Below are 21,968 nucleotides of genomic sequence, written 5' to 3' on the forward strand. Positions count from 1 at the left end.
ACTGGGCAGGACATGGTTATCAGTTGGACTAAACAGTCTTCTGGAAGTGGGGCAGTGCTTTATGATTCCCAGAAAGAACTTTCCCTCTGAAAACATTGCCACCTTGCCGAGTTGTAATCCTGTTGTGTCTTTTGAGGCCACAGTCTTCTGGAGCCATTGAGGAGGTGAGGGAACTTAGCCAAAACACTGACCTAGCAAGCAGGTTGTTTTTTTTTTTTTTCTTCAGAAAAATCAGTTCTATCTTGAAACTAAGCATAGTCTCCACCTGGTAGAACTGCTTCAGCTGCTCCGACTCTGCACAGCTTCTGTACAGATTTAAACCGTCTCCTTGCTGGATTTAAATTTAAGGCTAGAGGTGAAGTGTTCTGGACTTGAATACTTGGCAGTCTGTGACAAAGACAATGGGATGTAATTTGGGAGGGTTATTAAGTAATATGTTTTAAGTTCATTTTGCTTTACTCAGTTTTTCATGTTCAGTTGAATTCTTTGGGGTGAGAGTTAATTACTATAAGTAGGAGGAATAAAATCTAAAGACTTTAGTCTTTTGCCTCAGAGGAATAATTGATGGAACGAACTGAGAATTCCGGGGATCTTAAATGGTTTTGTCAGTCAATAAACTAAATTGTTCTGAGAATAATGTTATATATACACAATTGTGTTCAAGAACAGGCATCCTATAAAACCTTAAATCTCAACGTTCTAAATGGGTTTAGGAGCTGAGATTACCAGAGTTCAAATACTACTTACTGCCTGAAAGTGAAAAGGCAATTAATTTTATTTTTTTATTATCTCCCAAGATCGACCATTTTATTGTGGGGAATGAGCCAATATTACTTAAAAATCCTTTAGCTTAAACTTGGTCAAGTATGTGCTAAATGTTTATCTTAAGGGACGATATTTGGTTCAGAAAGCAAAAATAAAAGCATAAGGGTGCAACTACTGAGGCTATTCTAAATTGGTAATTTTAAAAGTTCAAAGTTGTCCCAAATTGGAGTTTTCTTACCATTTTACAAGTAGGCTAAAAGAGGTCTGTGAATGAAATTCTAAAATCATTGTTTAGTCCAGAATAAACTATCCATTTCATAACAAACTAACCACAGCACAACATATAAAATAATCCCTTATTTTATTCATGCTGTAGATGTCAAAAAATCAGTTTATTGTTTTTTGGGTTTTTTTAGAGCATTGCATTATTGGTCATTTTCTGTGTTCTCTAAAGGCAAGTCAAGCTTTTTCTAAAAACCTGCTGTAATGGTATATTGGGTTTTAGTTGCCCATGCTATTGTATACTTCCTATCACCTTAGTTTTGTTTCTTATATTGTCTTCTGTAGTCACTGTAAATAATTGCCCTAAAATGGATTGGTTTCAGTTTTCTATACTGAGATTTCCTTTTAGATCGGGATTTCTTTTCCTCCAAGTGCTCCAACTTCAGCTTCCCCTTTTTGCATGAGCATTGAGAGTCTAGTAACTACTACATTGTGTGCCCTTAGAATTATTGTTATATTGTACTCTCCCAAGCTCTCAGTACAGTGTTTTGCACACAGTAAATGCTCAATAAATATGATCGAACGAATGCATATTTCAGATACTTCTATGGTATATAGTACAGTATATAAACTTTGCCACCAAAATTAAGCCTCTTGAGATTTTTTTGTATGGCTTGTGCACTGCACAGGGTCACTGCAGCATGGCCTAGAGGATGGAGCATAGACATGGGAGTCAAAAGGACCTGGGTTTTAATCCAGGTTTGGCCACTTGCCGTGGGGATTTAGACTGTGAGCTCCATAGGGGACATGGATTGTGTCCAACCTGATTAGCTTGTGTCTACCCTGGTGCTTAGAACAGTGCCTGGCACATAGTAATCACTTAACAAATACAATTAAAACGTACTATTGATTGGTAACCATCTATTTTTTGCACCTTTTAAATATTTAGAATTTACTAACTATATTTTGCTAGGACTAGTCTGAACTTTTCAGGTTTAATGGATAAATTATTTCTGATTATCTTGGCTTTGTTGAAATCACAGTTCTTCTAAACCAATCATAAGAGACTCTTACACTTTCAAATCAGCAGGAAATGGAAGCAGTGGTCTGTGATCGTATCTGAAAATAGATTTTAGTCAATCAAATGTAAGCAGATCAGCCATTTGTATAAGCTTTGTGTTCAGGAAGAGTTTGCTATGTTCTATTTTCTGATGCTTCCCTTGCCTGGTTTTAAGTTTCCAGGACATGGTCACTTCCACAATCATCCCATACTCATTTATGCTTCCAAGTATTCTCCAAGGCACCAGCACATTGAACTATTAGCTTTACTGAATTCTCAGTTTCACTAAATGCATCTCACTTCAGAGCCGGAATCACGTCTAATAATTCTTTTCGACTCTCTCTAGGGCTTAGTATAGGGTTCTGTTCACAGAAGATGAGCAATAAATGCTATTGATTGATTAATCTAAACTTCTGCTTTCCCAGACTTTTTAGATTCTCCCAGAAAGACATGAAGAACAGACCAATCAAGATGCTCTTGTTCTTTCTAGCTTCAGTTTTCCAAGTTAATGAAGAGGTGGAACATTTAACAACAGATCACTAACACGGGGGATTGGTCTTTAGAGCTGTTTGTGCAGTGAATGTGGGGAAAAAAGATGAAGCAGCTCAGGGTCTAGAGATAATCTTTAATGCAGATTTTCCAAAGTCAAAGCACCTGATGGGTGCTGAACATTCTTCAACAGATAATTTCCAAAATGGATAGTTGATGGTATTAATTTTGTAGTTTCTTGGAGAAAAGGACAATTATAACAAAAACTCCATCTTTCCACTATGGCCTAACCATCTCCAAAAACTCCAGTTTTAGAAGAGGTTAGTGCATCTAGATAATGACTACCTGGAGTGTCAGTAAGTCATTCTACACAATTTCTCTAAACTTTTCCCTGGCTCCACATTCCTCCCACCAATCTACTCCTTATTTAGTCATTAGCTACTTCCCATTGACATTGGGAAGCAAGTCAGAGGACCTGGGTTCTAATCCCAGCTCTGCCACTGGTCTGCTGTGTGACCTCAGGCAAGACACTTAACTTCTCTATGGCTGTTTCCTCATCTGTGGAAAAAAAAGGGGGGGGGGGGGTGATTAAATCCTACTACCCCCTATTTCATTCATTCATTCAATTGTATTTATTGAGCGCATACTACTGTGTACAGAACACTGTATTAAGCACTTGGAAGAGTTCAGTACAACAATAAAAAGACACATTCCCTGCCCACAGTGAGCTTACAGTCTTAGACTGTGAGCCCCATATGGGACAGAGACAAGACTGCGTTCAACGAAGCAGCATGGCTCAGTGGAAAGAGCACGGGCTTTGGAGTCAGAGGTCATGGGTTCAAATCCCAGCTCTGCCAATTGTCAACTGTGTGACTTTGGGCAAGTCACTTCACTTTTCTGTGCCTCAGTTACCTCATCTGTAAAATGGGGATTAAGACTGTGAGCCCCCAGTGGGACAACCTGATCATCTTTAACCACCCCTGCACTTAGAACAGTGCTTTGCACATAGTAAGCGCTTAATAAATGCCATCATTATTATTATTATCTTGAGTCCACCCTAAAGCATAAAGCTTGACATATGGTAAGCACTTAGCAAGTATCCTAATTATTATTAATTAACAGAATGACCAGTTGCATAGTTAAAATTGTTTGAGACTCATTATAGTTTAGGATTTTGTATTATCGTTAAAGGAAGGCACTATTTTTGCAATGATTTTTTTGTTCATATATTTTCCTCCAATTTGCATCTCCCACTGCTGCTCCTGTATGATTTATTGTTCATTTACTAGTATCCTACAAGTTTATGAAAATCTAAATTCAACCTAGCAATTCACATTGTTATAATCAGAGAGTAGGAAGTTAGTTCAAAATAAGAAAATAATAATCAGGGAAACCATCTAAAGAGTCTTGAAAAAAGAATCATCAGTTTCAATTACTAGCATATTTCAGTTTAGTTTTATTTCAAAAAGCAGACTGATTATATTATTCTGCTTGCAAAATGCCCTTTTTCATCTCAAATTAGTTCCTATTAAACATTGTTGCTGTGTTTGACTCATAATCTTAATCACGAATCTTTCTGATGCTAATTTATACAGTGTTGAAGGGTGAAATAATTGCAATAGTATGAAATATGGTATATACTAAAGTGCTATAAATAAGCACAACCAATAGAAAAGCTGTGAACTCATTTTTTGGTTCCCTGAAGCGAGTTTTATTCTTAATATCCCAACAATTATGTTCAGTATTAAATTTAATGTTTATATAAAATTATATTTGGGACGTACATAGCTGAAACAATATATTTATGTATTTTATTTCCTCTTGAAATGCTTTATATGCTTGATTCTTGATCAACAAAGTTTTTACTAGCCGTTCACTTTTTAAAAGATTACTTTAAACCAGAAATACGCTTTTATTTTGTCATTAACACATACCACAATCAGATAGAGAACATCTTCCAATATTTCTGCATCTATTCACAGAAAAAAAGAATAGAATTCTAAGATATTGTTTAGGGAATGTTGGCAATTGATGCTTAATCACATTTTTGAACAAAACATCCATTGAGAATGGATGGTAGAATACTTCTGCCATTTCAGATGTAATGAAAGCTTTCCTTGTAAAACAAGTTTCTGATCCTTTTTGTTGTATTGGAAGATCCCAACTATGTGAAAGAAATGAAATAATGTGTACTCCTTTGCAAATTACTTGATCAAAATAGACAGTTTACTGGAGATTGGATTGTGCCCAATTTCACAAAGGCCATAGGGTGCTCAGATGAAATACATGGATCACTACTCAACTCTGCTCCTTTGGCCTACACACCACAGAGGAATTTTTTTTAAGGAACTAGAGGAGGCAACTCATTCGTGAAGGAACATCTTCCAAATATTTACAGACTCTTTAAAAAAAAGTAATTAAGAAAAAAGAAAGATTGTCATTGTCAAAGTGGCCTTATCTTTGTATTTTTCACAGTTATTCCTGAAAGAACAACATATATAAAATAAGTTCATTTCAAGGTCAGAGGCATGCCTGACAGTTTTCAAATTTGTACAACGAAGTAGTGTGGATGCTATGGCAATTTATTCAAGATCCAGGAACCTGATACATAATTCAGCTGATGAAGCCCTGCCTTGACAATTTATATTAATCTATGACAAATCACCCTCAACCTATACACCTTCACCTAGGAAAAAGGACCTGCTTTCTAATTTGTATTCGTCATTTCCAAAGGAAATGGAGTGGTTAGTTTTGACAGGTAGGATTCCAAAGAGACAATCTTGAGATTGGACTAACAATTCAGAACTCCAGTGCATTGCAACCTATTTGACATTTGATGCTTGGAATAGTAATTTGTAATGTATCTCCCCATCTTTGGAGGAAAATGATTTTTATTATCATTTTAAGAAATGTTAACTCTTACAGGAGAAGCCTATAATTTTAGGTTTTATAACTAGCCTTTCAAGGATACAACATTCTGGATAATTCTCTGCATCGTGGGGAAAAAATGTTTCCCAATGAACAGGGAACTCCAACTCTGTTCTGTTTTTCCTACTCACTGGAGAGCATAGGAAAGCAAGTCGTTTTCTCCTTGGAGTTGTGCCACTGCCTCCAAACATTGACTTTCCCTTTGCAGAATTGTTGAAGACCTTCAGATTTGTGGAGAAAAGCTGGGAGCTCTACTAGCACTCCTTTCTACATTCCCTTGACTATACCCGATCCCTCCCTAGACTGTGTCCACCAACTCTGAGATATTATACTCTCCAAAGCCTTTTGTTCAGTGCTCTGCACACAGTAAGTGCTCAATAAATACCGTTTATTGATCCCATTGCTTTTTATGCCACCTTTGGTTCCTGTGTGCTAGGAAATGTGCACATATAAATGCAACACTGCAACAAACGTGGCAGATGTTTCTCATAGAAATGGACACTGGCCATGACAACTCATGCTGATGCAAGTTTGCTCTTCCGAAGGACAGTGATTCTGGCTCATTATTGTGGAAGAGCAGATACCTAATATATCTGTTACAAAATGGAAATGCCAGTGTTCATAGTCAAATTTAATTTTCAATGTTGCAAACATTGCAAATTACAATATAACTGATGTAGTTTTCTAATAATCTTATACTAATTTTGCAGAGTACAGAACCCTGCTGTATAATAATAATTACATTTATTGAGCACTTTACTAAGTGTTTGGCAAGTATGAAACAAAATACAAAACATAGAGCTTGTACTATAACAGGAGAGGCAGTAATGAAACTATTTGTGGAGTCTTCTAAAATAATTGCATTTATAATTCAGTACATATGCGTAAGTGCTGATGATCGTTCTACATAAGTACATAAATGCTAGAGATGACTGTTGGGTTCATATAAATTTGTCATGCTAGGAATTAATTGGGGACAGCTTGTTTGAGGAGATAGGATTTCAGAAAAGCACTGAATATTTGGAGGGCTACAGTTTGTCATTTAAGAAGGGAGGAAGGAGCATGAATGATAGGTCGGAGATAGGAAAGTTGAGAGTGGCATGCAAATAGATGTTTCACTTAGGGGGGCTGAAAAGAGAGCATGCATGTAAGGTTGGGTGAGTCGATGGGGAACTTTAAAGCTGATAGTGACATTATCCTTGATATACAAAAAACTATCCACTCATAGAATATGTATGAACGTGATACCAAATTTAAAAATAAAGTATTCTGCAGATGATGGACTTGATTTGAATCTCTTTTGTATTTAAAAAATTTTCTAACCTACATTCGTATGATAGATAACTATAAATTTGCTTCAAACTAAACAGGAATTCAAAAGTTGGTCTATATGCCAGAATGAGAGCTCATTTTGCTGAATTTGCCTTATGTGACTTTTCCCATATAGATCTCTCCAGTAATTGTACTTCACCAATATTTCTACTTCCTTTATGTCTTCCAGAGAAATGTTATTCACTGTGGCTTTAGATAATTCATAAAAAGCAGAGTACTGTAGTGTGACGTATCGTTTTCTGTAGCAGTTTACAAAGAGGTTTGATTCTTGTTGACTCCAGTGTTTTGGTGTAGGAAGAAGGTGGTAGACAGAAGAGGAATAAACTCAATGTCCTCTCAAGGTGTCTCTACCTCTTTAAACCTATGATTTAGTGTGATCACCAACTTTGTAGCTCTAGGCCCACCAGGTGATGATCCCTGGACAGGTTTTATCTTCAGCTTCCATGACCACCTATACCGTTCTATCGATCATTCATTCAATTGTATTTATTGAATGCTTACTGTGTGCAAAGCACTGTACTAAGTGCTTGGGAGAGTACAATATAACACTCAATCGGTCAATTGATGGTACTCATTGAGTCTTACTGTGTGCAGAGCACTGAACTAGGTGCTTGGGAGAGTACAATAGCCACCCCATGCCTAATAGCCAAGAAGAGGCCCTGTATTTCTGATTACGTAGTTCTAAATGCCCTCCAAAATTGTTGTTTCTAAAATCTTCCTAGAGTAAACCTAGGAATTATATTGAGGGTGCAAATAGCAATAAATGTTAGAGCAAAAATTCTCCACAGGTGATTGTACTGGCAGATTTACACTTTAGGATTTCCTTAAACAGGAACTCTCCTTTCCAGTAGGCCCTCATTGTTACAGGTGAGTAATGTGTGTTTGTGAATTTCACGTGGGTCACTGCTTTATAATTCATTATTTTTTGCAACTATTGAATCAATTTATCAATTCTTCTGAACAGTCTTTGCTATGTAATTCACCTTTTATGTATTATTTTGATTTCAGTTGTTTATTGCAAATAACGATTATAACTGTTTTAGTAACATTTTGTCAGAAATGAGAACATGCATAATTAAAAATTGAAAATACTAGCATTCTTGACCGAATTTTGATCAGTTATGATATAAATTGACAGTTGCTTACTGAAAAGTATTTTACTCTTTATTATCTTATAATAGAATTTACATAATTTATAGTTCTTATGTGTCCAGATTTTTCATCTGGACACACTTGAAACTTCTCGGTAGTTTGTCTCTGTAATAAAAAAAAATAACATTTGAATAATTGAATCAAATCCAAATGAATAATTTAATTCAGAAATCTACCAGGCTACAACTTATAATATAGATGTCATTGTTAAGTTTATTTCTTAGATTTTTATTTTGCACATTTCAAACTAAAGGCTGTTTTCCCTATTCACCACTGTTGAGAGAAAGTAAACTACTCCTTCAACAGGTCTCAGAATGTGTCAATACTAGCCAGTTTCATGAATGGATGTAAGATAATAGATGTAGTTCCCTGATCTAGAAATTCCTAAACTGTTTATTCATTGATTACTAACTGGTATGAGATTAAATTAACACCTACAAATGACAGCTTATTAATTAAAATGGAGTTGAAGAAATTATTCACCATAATTTGTATTCTAGCCCAGGTTACAAAAACAGTACATTTGGATGCCCAAAATATTAACAAGAGACTGAATATCAACTGAACAATGGAGCTGAATATGTTTTCGCTTTACATAGCATATTGACTTAACATGAATTTGTTTTTCTTTTAGTGGCAAAGCATTTCTATAACACTGGTTGAGAAAGTACAGATGATTGCTGTAATCCTAGGATCACTGTTCTTAATAGCAAGTGTGACTTGGCTTCTCTGGTCTGCCTTCAGCCCCTATGCAGTGTGGCAAAGAAAGGACATCCTTTTTCAAATCTGCTATGGAATGTATGGTTTTATGGATCTAGTGTGCATAGGTAAGCTCATTGCATTCAATATCACAAACTGTCAATACTATTTTTGCAGTTATTATATTTTCAAAATTTATATTAGTTACAAAATGTAATGGTTCACGTTTCTTGATTCTAAAGTTCACTGTTGTTCTATTAAGATTGGAAAAATGCAACGTATTTTGAAATAGAAGGTTTATTCTCCGTTTAAGGAGGAGAATTCACTCTTTCTTCCCAGTAGAATCTTTTGAAATAAATTACATCCTCCACCAAACTGCGTAATAATAATCACAGCACTTGCTGAAGCATTTGTTATGTGCCAAGCACTGTACTAAGCATTGGGGGGTAGGTATAAAATAATCAGGTTGGATACAGTCCCTGTCCCATCTGGGGCTCACAGCATTCTTGAGGTTTACAGTCTAGGTGGACAGGTAAGATACTAGAATCTGAAACAGATCAATATACAAATAGGTTTCATTGTGAAGAGGAAATGATTTTAATGCTGACATTTTAACCTGTGCTTCAACTAAGATTAGGAAGACACAGAAGAGGAGGGCAGGGAAAATAAAAGAACACAATGCCGTTGCTGAGTCCACTGGTCTAGGATTTTGTCTTTTATCAAGGTGACAGTTTGCTTGGAGGACAGCTGTTGGTGATATCTATCCTCATGGTTTGGGCCATGCTTTCCAACAACCCTAATTTTCCTTCTGGTGCCTCTAACCCAGCCATCCTTAGACACCCTCCTCTCTCCGCACCCCCTCCCAGCCAACTGAGGCACAGTCACGCAGACTGACACATATATTATACATAATCCTGGTCATCAAAACAAGTTTCTGAAGGCTGACTGGAACAGGAGGAGCAGGAAAAAGAAAGAGAAAAACTACAGCTACTTCCCACACCGCTGCTGCTGCCCTCTGTAGTGGCAGCTAGTACAGAGCTCATAGGAGATGGTGGAGGTGAGAACTCCAGGATGCTCAGATCAACTGTGCAGTAGTAAACTCCTTGTGGGCAGAGATCATGTCTACCTTCTGTATTGCACTGTACTCTCTCCATAGTGCTTAATATAGGATTTTGCACACAGTAGGAGATCAATAAATACCACTGATCGATACCAGCAGCAACAGCTGAGGTTTCTCTTCTTTCTTTTCCCTGCCACTGCTGCTTAGTACAGCACTCTGCAAGAAATAAGCACTCACTAAGTGTCATTCGTTGATTGTTGCTACTATTCTTGTGGGGCTCCTGGTCACACTATCGTGACCATTGTGATCACAGGCTGTGGAGCTGAGCCGAAGCTGTGCCGGCAGCCTATGTGGTGAATTGGAAGGGGAATAATAGCAATAGTCTTAGTTTGTTGTCATTTCTTTACTAGCCTGTGTTTACTGCCTTTTATGCCTGATTGAGCCTCAAGGGCATTTAGCTATTTGGGAGAAGAGTAACCATCTTCCTGGACCTCTTTCTTTCTATCTGAGTCAGAACAGAGAGGAATGGAGAAATAACTGTAAATTGCTCATGTTTTCTTAAGTCCTAGAACTTAATAATAATAACAATTGTGGTATTTAAGTACTTATTGTGTGCTTAGACACTGTACTAGGAGCTGGGGTAGATACAAGCTAATCAGGTTGGACACAGTCCCTGTCCCACTTAGGGCTCACAGTCTTAATCTCCATTTTGCAAATGAGGTAACCGAGGTACAGAGAAGTGAAGTGACTTGCCCAAGGTCACACAGCAGACAAATGGTGGAGCCTGGATTAGAACCCAGGTCCTTCTGACTCCCGGGCCCCTACTCTAGCCACATTGTTTTTAGAAAGACGTGGGGAATGACTCACCTCCTCCAGGAGGCCTTCCCAGACTGAGCCCCCTCCTTCCGCTCCCCCTCCTCCCCCTCCCCATCCCCCCCGCCTTACCTCCTTCCCCTCCCCACAGCACCTGTGTATACGTTTACAGATTTATTACTCTATTTATGTTACTTGTACATATTTACTATTCTATTTATTTTATTTTGTTAGTATGTTTTGTTTTGTTGTCTGTCTCCCCCTTCTACACTGTGAGCCCGCTGTTGTGTAGGGACTGTCTCTATATGTTGCCAACTTGTACTTCCCAAGCGCTTAGTACAGTGCTCTGCACACCGTAAGCACTCAATAAATACGATTGAATGAATGAATGACTCTTGCATTAATTCATATCTGCGGTATTTATTGAGCATACTCCACTGTATGCAGAATATTGTTCTAGGCCCTTAGCAATTGAACAAAAGAAGCGAAATCTAATTAAGGTTCTGCTTCTGGAGAAATACGAGCCAATTTTTGGTATTGACTAGAGGCTGGATTTCTCTAGATTTGAACCAAAGGTGTTCCCCAGTCTTTTTTTAGCTCTGAATTAGCTGCTCAGGAAATCTGGCTCCTTTGGGAACTTCCCCCTCCCGCTTCAAATGTTTTTACCAGCTGAAGCGATAGGAGGAGGAGGAGGAGGAGAAAGAGGCTTGTCACTGCCATCTTTTAAGCATGTCAGGATTTGGGGGCCCAAGTAAGGACGACAAGGGCTGAATGTTGGGACCAGGGATTTGTCTTACTGGCCCACTCCCAAAGGGTTCAGGTGATCTAGTGATTCCATTTGTGGTGCCTGACCAAATTAAATAGCCATGCAATAAATGGTCGGAATTGTAACTTTCAGAAAAAAATGATTTATTGACCTAGTTAGTGCTTTGTAATGTCATTTGAATAATATTGTTTTCTTATTTACATGTGCAATGAACCCATGTGAATGTTATAAAATCAAATGGCTACCTGGTTTTCATTTTTAATGGATTATGAGTTTTTAAATCAGGATATTGACAGATTGCTAGGGAGTCATGTAACCTTTCTCATTTTCCAGTATCTGTTGATTGATATTATGCATATCAGTCAATCACTATCAATACACAAGGGACCATAATAAGTGCTGAAGGAAGCACATGGCGATGGGTGAAGATGAAGGGCATTTAACTACAGAGTACCCCTTTTTCAGTGCTGAAAAATATTAAATGATTCAGAACCCAAAAGATTTGGTATCCTCCAAGTTTATTACAACTGACTCAAAGCAGATGGATTTTAGTTTAGGTATTCCCCAAGCTGCAGAGGAATATCTACAGGCTATAAATAGGTTCCTGAAAAAGTAGTCAGTGACACTTTTTAACATTTAACTAGTTTCCAAAAGCTGTAAAAACCCATGCTGTAAAGTACAGCAGAACAGGTTTTCAAAGTGAATCCTGTCAATTGGTGACATTTTAAGTTACTTCTTTGAGATTTTGAATGCAGATGACTAAGTGTGAATCTCTGTCATAATATGCACCTTTGTGGTTTAATCATTCTTAGAATACTGTTTTCCACTGTAAAAGAGAAAGCAGTACCAGGCACTGCAAATATTAGGAACAACAGAGATCACGAGGGACAACATTTTGGGGTGCACAATGTGGCCATGACTGTGGATCCCATACTGGTCTTTTTAACCACAACTGCACTCATAGGTGAATTTCACCATCTGTGGTGTCTCCTTCAAATAGGATAGACAACTGTATATGCAACCTCTTGCCATAGAAGTCTCTGCAGGTATGGTAAATGACCAATAAAGGTAGCCAGAATTAATCAATCAATCATATTTATTGAGCGCTTACTGTGTGCAGAGCACTATGCCATTTGTGGCCATAGAGGATACAAATAATGTCTTTTCATTTTTTTCTGAACTTTATGTGACACTGCTATCATTAATAATGATACTGGTATTTGTTAAGCCCTTACTATGTGCCAGGCACTGTACTGAAGCGCTGGGGTGGATAAAAGCAAATCGGGTTGGACACAGTCCCTGTCTCATGTGGGGCCCACAGTTTTAATCCCCATTTTATAGATAAAATAACTGAGGCACAGAGAAGTGAAGTGACTTGCCCAAGGTCACACAGCAGACAAGTGGAGGATCTAGGATTCAAAGCCATGACCTTCTGACTCCTAGGCCCAGACTCAATTCACTAAGCCATGCTGCTTCGCATTGTCTAAGTGTGTAATTTCAGGAGCATATCTGACACCTAGGGCCTGGCATTCCAATATGCGATAAAGTCCTTCCAAGACATACAAAATCACTGGTACTAATAAAACTTTTTATTTTTATGGTATTTGTTAAATACTTACAATGTGCCAGGAACTGTACTAAGCAGTGGGGTAGATACAAGCTAATCAGGTTGCACACAGTCTGTGCCTCATCTGGGGCTCGCAGTATTAATTCCCATTTTACAGATGAAATAAGGAGGCTCAGAGAAGGTAACTGACTTGTTCAGCAGACATGTGGCTGAACCAGGATTAGAACCCAGGTCCTTCTCACTCCCAGACCCATGCTCTATCTAGGCGGCCATGCTGCTTCTAATAATAGACTGTGCCGCTATGTGATTCATTGCAGAGCTTCTTTTTAAGTCTTTTTAAGCGGTGGCCCAGGAATTGGGAAATAATTTCAGAGGTATGTAAGAGAGAATGCCATGCTTTGTTGAGAAGTTATTCTATTTCCTGGAGCGTATGTAAATCTAAATCATCATCAGGCTGTTGATTGGAATGGGATAGAGCTCATGGAGCAATATCAATTGGCAGTAATTGGATGTCAGCAGCGTGGGGCTGATCAGAAAACAAGCACAACGCTTGGATGCATATAAGGTGTATAAAATGTAGGTACTGTGAGTGATTCCTTCTGGAATATGTAGTACTGATCAGACCTTTTCTGAAATAATATAATTACTTACCACTGGGGTGGTAATGAAAAGTTCAGAGAAGATCCATAGAAATAACTGATGCCAAGATCAGAAAATATATGTGGAAGGGTTGAAGGATTGGTAATTATTAAGCACTCTAACACAGTAAGGATCTGTGGCTCAGTGGAAAGAGCACAGGCTTTGGAGTCAGAGGTCATGGGTTCAAATCCCAGCTCCACCACTTGTCAGCTGTGTGACTTTGGGCAAGTCACTTAACTTCTCTGGGCCTCAGTTACCTCATCTGTGAAATGGGGATTGAAACTGTGAGCCACCCCTGGGACAACCTGATCACCTTGTAACCTCCCCAGCGCTTAATAAGTGCCATAAAAAAATGGAAGTACAAAAAATGTCTGGAACCAAACTACAATATATTTGGAAATACTTCGAATACACAGCTTCAATGTTACACATTGGAATGGGCTACTAAGGAAGAGTAATCTTTTTCTCTTAAAGACTTTACATTTAAGTGAGATCCTCATATTCCAGTACTCTTTGTGTAGTTCTGACTGAAGGTAGGAAGATTGATTAGCATCCTGTCAAGGTCCTGTAGTTCTTCAGTGATATGCAAAACAATGCAAAGACTATGTAATTAGAATTTAAAGTGGTAAACTAGGACATGTTGCTGGCTGCGAGGCAAAATATTTAATGGAGCTTTTAACTTTCAATATAATAATGACTGCTTTAAGCAGACACTTTGTAACCTCTTTCTCAGAGTCTGCATATTCTAATGGCCAGTTTTATTCTGCATTTATAATGTAATTCTTACTCTTCCAACATTTTATGTTAACATTAATTTGTTGGGACAGTGTAAAATGTCTGGGAACTGTGGTGATTGGAATAACTAGATGGATGGACAGATAAACAGATAGATGGCTCAATAAACTATGTCATCTGGTCCATATAAATTTTCTAAATGGCAGTGAAACTCTGTGTTCCAAGAGAAATCATTAAAGTAAAATGAGTTCAGGAGTTTCCATTGAAGAAGGATATTCAAGGTTAAGGAGCAAATGCAAAGAGGAGAATGAAGATAATCCAAAAAGGGCAGACCTGTTCAGCAGATGGGTCTTTTCTGTTGCTAAAATTTATTGTGATACCTCTGTGGATTAATTTTGAATTTAATCTCTGAACTGCTTCCACGGTTCAACTCCTTTGCTAACTGTACTTCTTGCTAACTGTACTTCTAGTACAAAGAAATATAATTATAATTTGGTTTTGGAAGCTCCTTTTAATGTTTAAATACTTAGCATTCAGATTGGCTGTGTACCGGCAAACAATATAAGGATTTAAATCACTGCAAACACTGCAGCCTGGTGGCAGTAATTTAGAAAATAGAAATAGCCAAAACATTCTTGGGTTGAGTTCCTTTTAAAATTTGTGCTATGTACAAATGAAGATGAAGAAATAATATGAAGAAGAAACACACACCTGAAGGCATAGTGGCATTTCTAGCCTGTGACATTGTTAACTCCAGAGTGTCTGTGAATAAAGTAAGCCACAGAAAAACACTAGTAAGTTAGGCATTGCGATTAGAAAGAAGAAATAATATGAAGAAGAAATACACACCTGAAGGCATAGTGGCATTTCTAGCGTGTGACATTGTTAACTCCAGAGTGTCTGTGAATAAAGTCACAAAAAAACACTAGTAAGTTAGGAATTGCGATTAGAGTGGTAGATTATTTTATGGTAGAAATACTATTCATACAGTAATAGATTCCCCATTTGTTTGTCCCAGGATTTTGCAGTGCCCTATGCAGTGTAGCAGACTTTGGGGTGAGCTAAGCTTTGGAATTCTTGTGTTCATTTTCTGGTATTTCTTCTTACCAGCTGTATTGTACATGGCTCAGTCAAGATTCGAGGACTCGGTAAAGTAGCAGGCAATCAGGAAGAGCTGAAAGAGTAGGGACTTTAGTGGCTATGATAGTTTACAGATATGGGTGATGCTGAAAAGTGAAATAGCTTCAGTGCAAACACAGTTTCAGAGTGGAGTAAAAAATCAAGGGTCCCTTCGTCCTTTGTGCAACCAAGATCTCTTGCCTCCCTGTGCCTCCAGTGTTCATTAAAGCACCCCCTGATGCTAAATTAACACCATGTCACATATCTTTTCTGCTTCTCCGCTCTGTGTTCTGCCACTCTTACTTCTGCCGTGCCATTTGTCCCATTGAACGATGGCCCTAGGAGGGCCAAAAAAGAGGGGACACATTGTTGAATCAGGGCATTAGGATGCTCTGGGGAGAGCAAGAAGAGGCTGGATTTTGGCCTGGGCACTGGAACCCAGAATTTCCATTCATTCATTCATTCAATCAGTCGTATTTATTGAACACTTACTGTTTGCAGAGCACTGTACCAAGCGCTTGGGAAGTACAAATCGGCAACATATAGAGATAGTCCCTACCCAACAGTGGGCTCACAGTCTAGAAGGGGGAGACAGACAACAAAACAAAACAAAACAGACAGGTGTCAATACCATTAGAAAAAATAGAATTTTAGCTATATCAATCAATCAATTGTATTTATTGAGTGCTTACTGTGTGCAGAGCACTGTACTAAGCACTTGGGAAGTACAAGTTGGCAATGTATAGAGACAGTCCCTACCCAACAGTGGGCTCACAGTCTAAAAGGGGGAGACGGAGAACAAAACCAAACATAGTAACAAAATAAAATAAATAGAATAGATATGTACAAGTAAAATAAATAAATAGAGTAATAAATATGTACAAATATGTACAAATATATATACATCTCATTAATAAAATAGAGTAAAAAATATTTACAAATATACACAAGTGCTGTGGGGAGGGGAAGGGAGTAAGGAGCCGAACACTTGGGCTCATCAACCCCTTAAACTGACCATGCAGAAAGATGGTGGATTTTTCCAAACCGAAGTATTCTCTATGCATAATTTGAAAAATAGTTAACCTGAGAAATAGAATGAGAGGAACAGAAGAATCACCAAAGGTGTTTGATATCCAATTGCAACTTATTCTTTTAAAGTGGCTTAAGTACACAGATTGTAATGAACATGACGTACGAATTTAGAAGGCGTTAACTTGTATGAGCTTTAAGAATGGTGGATTTTGAAGAAGAAATTACATTATTAGTTACAGAAAAATGATTAAATAGATTCCTCTAGACTGTAAGCTAATTGTGGGCAGGGGACATGTCTACTAACTCTACTGTGTTGTACTCTTCCAAGTACTTAGTATAGTACTCTGCACACAGTATGTGTCTCTTAGACTGATTCAGCAGTGAATTTGAGTCATTTTCATTGTAGACCTTTAAAATTATGGCCTAGATTGTGGAAGATTTCAAAGAAATCAAGGAGAGTAGAGTGATTTGACATCAGCAAAGATAAGGATGTTTGGAGATTGGCAACTATGGAGGTAAAAGTGCTTGCCATGCTATGAGCACATTAAAAATAGCAGAACAAGAATCATTCTTCAAGTTAGGTCTCAGGAATCCAAATTCAGGTCCTTCTGTTTAGTTTTTAAAAATTCACTAGATTCTATTTCATTCATTTCTAAATTCAAAGTTACAGCATACAATCCCAGTTTCACCACATCTTGGTTCCTTTTTTGAAAAATGGCTTAGGTTGATGGAGGTTACAAATGGCTCCATTTGAGCACTCTAGCTCTCAAGAATTTTTGAAGTCATTTAGATCTCTCATTTTATTTTCCTTTATCATGTGTATTTTAAATCAAAAATAAATTCCTTTTTCAGTCTGTTTCTCTTGACTTTAAAATATGATCCTGAAATTGTCTCGAGAAAAATTGCTTCCATCAGTCTTCTGGCTCTGTTGCTAAAATACAGTTTTGTTATTATCTTTTGTTATATGACTTTATTTCCCCAATAAAAGCATAAGAATGCAAAATGGAAAATGATCCCCCAAAATTCACCTTTCATAAAGGAAGAAAGTCCCCAACTTGGCCCTCTTGAAATGGAAAATGGCCACTGTGAGGCATGGGCATGTGATACTTTTCACAGATAAATGTGGTGACAGTTTCTTATAAATATTCACCCTGGTTGAATAATATTCATCAGAAGATTTGAATTTTATAGAAATGAATAATTTAAGAAAATGTAAATTATTAAAAGAAATCACAAATAATTTTAAGAAAATAAAATTTGCTTGGATTTATAGCCTAAGTTGAAAATCAATTAAAATAATGAATAATCTAACTAAATTGTTGAACCCAAGAATATCTGTTTAAAAATTATGCAGTGATTAAAAAATACATGTTGCTAGAGCTTTAGAGCAGATTAATAATGACTGTTTTGGCCTACATTAAACATTGTTTAAACATCTGGTTCCCAGGACTGTGCTCTTTCCACCAAATAGGTCAAGCATCACAATTTTAACCCAAAAATTTCCGTGGGAGAAGCCTGCCTCCATTACATATATTCATAACTACAGATTAACTGTATATCCAGATGTAGATTATACAGTGATATAGCTAGGTATCTGTTTTTTGTACTCAAAGAAGACATTGGTGACAGTAAGATTCCATTCCTACTGTGAGAGCATCCCTGAAGGCCAATCAATCAATCAATCAATCGTATTTATTGAGCGCTTACTATGTACAGAGCACTGTACTAAGGCCAGAAATTGTTGGTGCCATAAGACAATTGTGATCATTGAAGAAACTCTTTTACTCAGCAGACTGAAGGCATCAGCCAATGGCCTTGATCATTCATCTATGAATTATATACTGAAGACTGTCCTCTGGAAACACCCATTCAAAAAGATATGCAAATGAATATAGATTTAGTAATCTGTGGTCATAATTAGGGCTGGGTTGAAATGAGCCATTGTTTCTTCCCTAAACTAGATATTTTGCGAGCTACCTTGTACCTCACCAAAAAATGTGTTTAATAGTAATGGCATTTATTAAGTGCTTACTATGTGCAAGGCACTGTTCTAAGCGCTGGCTCCTTTTGATCAAGGGATGGTATTTTCCTTTTTCCTGGTGTTTTCCTGACTTTCCTCTTTACTGTCCTGACCATAGCTGTTTGGGATTTTGCTTTAAAATTGCAGGTTGCAGCATTTCTGGGGCTTTCACAATTTCAGAAATGAGAGTTAATTTTGAGAAAATAGACAGAGTGGTTATTTCTTCATATATCATAAGACAAGTTCCAAAGAATGGGAGCATAAGTCCACTTACCAAGGGCATGTGGATCTTTCTGAATCTAGCTGATAGGCTAATAATGACTTCAGAGCATTAGCGAGGCCAAGCCCTGGGAATCTGTCTGGAAGCCTAGCCCCAGATGGGTAGGATGCATAATACAACATTTTGCCAAAGGAAATTAGCATTCCATTCTTTAACAGAATTCATTTAGCTTTCCTGTAAGTAGCTGTTCTGGTGTTTTAGCTATTACCGGCAGCAGTGAAGGGCTATAACAAGGACCCAGCACATGTGACTCATTCAAAAACCACTTTTCTAGTCTATTTACATAAAACCCAGGAAAAACAAACGTTTTTTCTGTTTTCACAGTGCTTGTTTGAAATTACATTAGGGATGCTAATGCATGGTTTTCACCATCTAGCAGATCCTGTGTCTTCTAAAACAGCAAGTTTGCATATTCACTATTTTTCAAAGTGGGGTGAATCTTGTAATTAATCTTTGAAATCTTGGGCATTTGCACAATTGAAGTTTGTTTCTGAGTAGCGCATTTTCCCAGAGATCTTTTGATTTCCTACTGGATAAGTTTGGATTCAAGCAAATCCAGTATCACCCGTGTAAATTTATCATTAGGGCCTCGAGCCGTATGTAATTGTTCTTGGTGATTATAGCAGAGATAATGGGAAGCTTTTGTTTTACAAAATTAAGCTCTGAACATTTCAGCCCAAATAAAGTGCATGCTCAAACACTTCTTTTTATCTGAAGCACCAGAACAGGAAGTTTTATTGACATTCCTTAGTAATGTCATAAAACATATATGTCACATGCAACTGGTCATAGTTGTCATTTAATCAAAAAGAGATGAACTAAAAAAGACAATTTGTCATTCATACTTTAACAAGAACATTTTCAACTGCTGGTATTGTAATACTGGATAGAGGCATGAAGTGTCTTTTTTGATGCAAATTTCTAGTAAATCTAATTTAAGGTTTCTTCCAGATGTCTAAACTATATTAAATATCCCATAATTCAAAAGTGACCATTTCCTTTTATTCTTCTACTTACTCTTTCTGTCTCTGTCTCTCTGTCATTCTTTCACCACTATTCTTCTCTATTACTTTCTGTCATAGGTCGTTTCATATATGAATGCATGCATACGATTTTGTGCCTATATGCCTGGGCTGCCTCATGTTGGTGTTACTTGAATAGAGTTCAAGGAACTGCATTTTCTGAGTATCCTGTTCAGTGCTAGCACCTACTATGTGTCAAAGTCTGTTCTAAAACCAGGGATAGATACAAGATAATCAGGCTGAATACAGTCCCCATCCCACATGGGGCTCACAGTCAAAGTAGGAGGGAGAACATGTATGGAATCCCCATTTTGCAGTTGAGGAAATTGAGGAATGGAGAAGTTAAGTAACTTTCCTAGAGCTTTAGCATGGGTGTGGGAGTGAGAGGACCTGAGTTCTAATCCCACTTGCCTGCTCTGTGATCTTGGGAATAGTTTAGTAGATGATTAACAAATACCATAAAAGACCCAAACAAATTGTAGTAAATTTTCTGATCTGCTTTCTGAGTTCAGAAATTCAATAGAAAGTGTATGTTCCTGAATGAACTGTTCATTTAGTGGTTATTCCTGCTTACTGCCTTCACTCCTTAGCTCAAAACGTGTGTATTATTGGTATCACTTCCTTTCTGAGGAAAATGAATTCACTATGTAAGAGTTTCTCATTGCATTTGTTATATATTACTTTATATAGTAACAGTAACAGGATCTCATTACATTGGTTATATATTACTTTGTATAATAACAGAAACAGGAGCAAATATAGTAGGAGCAGTATTATCTTCTTTACTTTAAAACTGACCCTATCTCTCAGGAAGTGGTGGTGCTTTGCAATTTCATTTGTTCTAAATTATCTTTACACGTTCTTGGAAATGTAGTAGAAATGCAAGTATTACAACTGCAATTTTATAAAAGCAGAGAGGGTGAAATTTAAAGTCAAGGTCAGTCTGAAAATTATCATCTGAGTCAGGAATTAGAATCCATAACTCTCTGCTGTTAATTCAGGGCTTTATTTATGAGACTGCACTTCCCGGTTATTGGTCCCCATTAATAATTTACCTGGTAGAGAGTAAACAAATCATACATTTTGGAAAGCTGCCCCATTTTCACCCTGTAGACTGTATAAACTCCTTGTGGGCAGGGAACATGCCTAGCAACTCTGATATTTCATACTCTTCCTACTGCTTCACACAGTGCTCTGCACACAGGAACCATTCAATAAAGCTGACTGATTGCTTTATGGAAAGTCCGTTACTCAAGCTCAGTTTTTTACCGACTCCTCATTTCCAAGGAGGCATTTATGCCAATTCCTCCTAAAGCACATTCCAGTCTTTTGAGGGTACCAATAATTTTCTTTCCATGAATTCCAGGTCTCATTGTACATGAAGGAGCAGCAGTTTACAGAGTATTTAAGCGCTGGAGGGCTGTGAACCTGCACTGGGTTGTATTAAATTATGATAAAGCCGCAGACATAGAAGAAAGCAGCCGGGGAGAGTCTTCAACAGCCAGGACATTGTGGTTGCCGCTAACAGCTTTACGAAACAGAAACTTAGTTCATCCAACACAGTTAACCTCACCAAGATTTCAGTGTGGCTATGTATTATTACATCTATTCAACCGAATGAGGCCACACGAAGAGTTTTCAGATGATAATAGCTCTGGTGAAGTTGTGATGAGAGTGACTTCAGTGTAACAAAAATGTAAGGGTATTGTTTGGTGGACTGCTTAACAGCATCTTGGAATGTAGTTGCAATGAATGCACTTCTCAAAAATATATATGAACTTTTTAAAATTTATGATTTTTATATTAACAGGTGAATTGCAAATACATTTTCTGAAAAAAGTCCGTTTCCTTTTTGGTTTTCTGATTTATGACATCTTTCTTATAAGGTTCCTCAGAATCTTTGAAGTAAAACTTACCTCTTATTGGTAAGTAAAATGAGGGAATAATTAATCGAGTGAAACTTTTTTTCTAAAATAAAGTTTCTCCACACTGTGTAATGTTTTGGACAGGCTGCTGATGGGGAAAACATTCAGATGGTGCCTCAGGTACCCCAAAGTGCCTATCAAATTCAGAAATAGAAATGCATTTTTAACATGGTCTACAAATGTTGGGTTGATAGGAAATATTGAGAATATGGTAATTTGGAGCTAAAAAATTGGAGTAGGTTTCACTTAGGAATTTATTCCACATTCATGTTACCAGCTTTCAGACTTGATAAAGTCATAAAAGCCCCACCAAAAAACCCCACAGAAATTCCGTTGAAAGAGG

General features: G+C 37.4%; 1 protein-coding gene across 1 annotated transcript in view; it reads left to right on the forward strand.

Annotated features, from left to right (window-relative positions):
- MARCHF11 (membrane associated ring-CH-type finger 11) overlaps positions 1-21,517 on the forward strand; it is a 65,804-nt gene extending 44,287 nt beyond the window's left edge. Inside the window, exons 3-4 of the mRNA XM_038770283.1 lie at positions 8,583-8,775; positions 21,067-21,517. Coding sequence (XP_038626211.1) covers positions 8,583-8,775; positions 21,067-21,389 — 516 coding nt within the window. The 3' untranslated portion in view covers positions 21,390-21,517. The remainder of the gene's footprint in view (positions 1-8,582; positions 8,776-21,066) is intronic.
- The last annotated feature ends 451 nt before the right edge of the window (positions 21,518-21,968 follow it).

The sequence above is a fragment of the Tachyglossus aculeatus genome, chromosome X3 (genome assembly GCF_015852505.1).
Source record: "Tachyglossus aculeatus isolate mTacAcu1 chromosome X3, mTacAcu1.pri, whole genome shotgun sequence".
NCBI classification, from domain to species: Eukaryota; Metazoa; Chordata; class Mammalia; order Monotremata; family Tachyglossidae; genus Tachyglossus; species Tachyglossus aculeatus.